Source organism: Oryzias melastigma, linkage group LG8 (assembly GCF_002922805.2).
Source record: "Oryzias melastigma strain HK-1 linkage group LG8, ASM292280v2, whole genome shotgun sequence".
NCBI lineage: Eukaryota > Metazoa > Chordata > Actinopteri > Beloniformes > Adrianichthyidae > Oryzias > Oryzias melastigma.
In genome coordinates this window covers 5,417,080-5,418,777 of record NC_050519.1, presented here as the reverse complement: position 1 = coordinate 5,418,777, position 1,698 = coordinate 5,417,080, and the positions used below count along the sequence as shown (strand labels likewise).

General features: G+C 38.5%; 1 protein-coding gene across 1 annotated transcript in view; it reads left to right on the top strand.

Annotated features, from left to right (window-relative positions):
* Positions 1-1,698, top strand: part of vat1 (vesicle amine transport 1) — a gene marked incomplete in the record, with an annotated part of 40,598 nt that overhangs the window by 36,688 nt on the left and 2,212 nt on the right. Inside the window, 1 exon segment of the mRNA XM_024272100.2 lies at positions 1,150-1,698. Within this exon segment, the coding sequence (XP_024127868.1) occupies positions 1,150-1,425 (276 nt within the window).

Below are 1,698 nucleotides of genomic sequence, written 5' to 3'. Positions count from 1 at the left end.
AATATATATATATATATATATATATATATATATATATATATATATATATATATTGAATTGTATATTTATTATTCAGCGCTTTCATTTAGTTATTAGAGCTTCAATAATTATTCATATATAGCACATGTGTCAAAGTCAAGGCCCGGGGGCCGAATCCGGCCCTCAGGGTAATTATATCCGGCCCCCCAGATCATTTTATTTTATTGCTATTAATGGCTCGATGTTATCTTGCGCTTATTTCTAACTTGTATAAATTTGACCAAATACATTTTTTATTGAAAGTCATTTAAGGTTTGAGTTGATTTATTCCGGAATAATATTCCTGCCTTTTTTAATATTCATAATTATGTTAAAAAGCTGCAGTTTAAAAGTTTATAAATTAGCATTCTCTTAGCTTTTTGCCCTATTTTGGTATTCATTGAGATTGCTGTTTCAGGGTTTAGCTAATATTTCAGCTACATGCTAGCTGTTTTGGCTAATTTATGGCTTTTCTTTTTAAGTTTTTTAGGCTGTTTTGGAGTTAGGCTAATATGTTCACGCTCGCTATTTTGGCTAATTTAAGCTTTTAAAATTTTTTAGGATACTTTGAAGTTTTGTTATTTTTTCAGCTACATGCTAGCTGTTTTGGCTAACCTAAGTTTTTTTTGTTGATGTTTTATGCTAATTTGGCATTTAGCTAATATTTTAGCTATCAGCTTCAGTGTTTTTAACTATCAATTTTAGCATTTTCAGCTATTAGCATTAGCATCTTTAGCTGACAAATTCAGCTTACCGCATTCACACTAACATCATCACAGGTAATGCTTTATATCTTGTCCCTAATTATTAAAAAGTTACGGTTTTAAAGTTTTAAAAATGTAGTTTTAGCTTGTTCTATAAATGGTTATCCTGTTTGTCCTGTTTTGGATTTTGGCCCCTTGTTCGATTGACTTTGACACTCCTGATTTGCAGCATATTTAAGTGATTTTTGATGACGAGTCTGGAAGATTTGTTCCTCCTTCATGAAGATTAAGGGTGGAGTCGCTGTTGTGGAGTTGGAGAGGAAGTTGGCTGCTTCTCCTCTCTGTCAACATATTTCTGAATGAGTGATTCTCTCCGTTTGCTCTTTCGTGGAGCCTCTGGTAACTGTCTTTCCTCTCACTCCCTCAGGTTGGGGATGCCATGAGAAAAATGCAGGAGAGGAACAACATCGGCAAAGTGATCCTCACCACAGAGCCGATGCCCGAGGAGGAGAAGAAGGAGGAGACCAAAAAGGAGGACAAGAAAGAGGACAAGAAGAAGGATGACAAGAAGAAGGAGGACAAGAAGAAGGACGATGGAAAGAAGGAGGAGAAGAAGGACGACAAGAAGAAGGAGGAGCCCAAGAAGGAGGAAGCAAAGAAGGAGGAGGAGAAGAAGGAGGAAGCGAAGAAGGAGGAGAAGTGAGAGGGAGGGATGGAGAGTCGAGCAGACCTTTGTGTCCTGGGAGCTGGGGGTGTGGTGGGGGTGGCGTGTTAGTAAAGGTGGGAAGGATTTGTTATTGATGTGAAAATGGCAGCAGCATTATCAGTCTTTCTCCTCCCCTCCATCACCTCTGGAGTCCACTGTGATTACTCAGGCCTGACTCCGCCCACTTTCCCTCCATCTTTCTCCATTCTTCCTACTTTTTTTTCCCTGATCAGATATCGAACACTATTGGGAGTCACAGAGAGGCGTGGA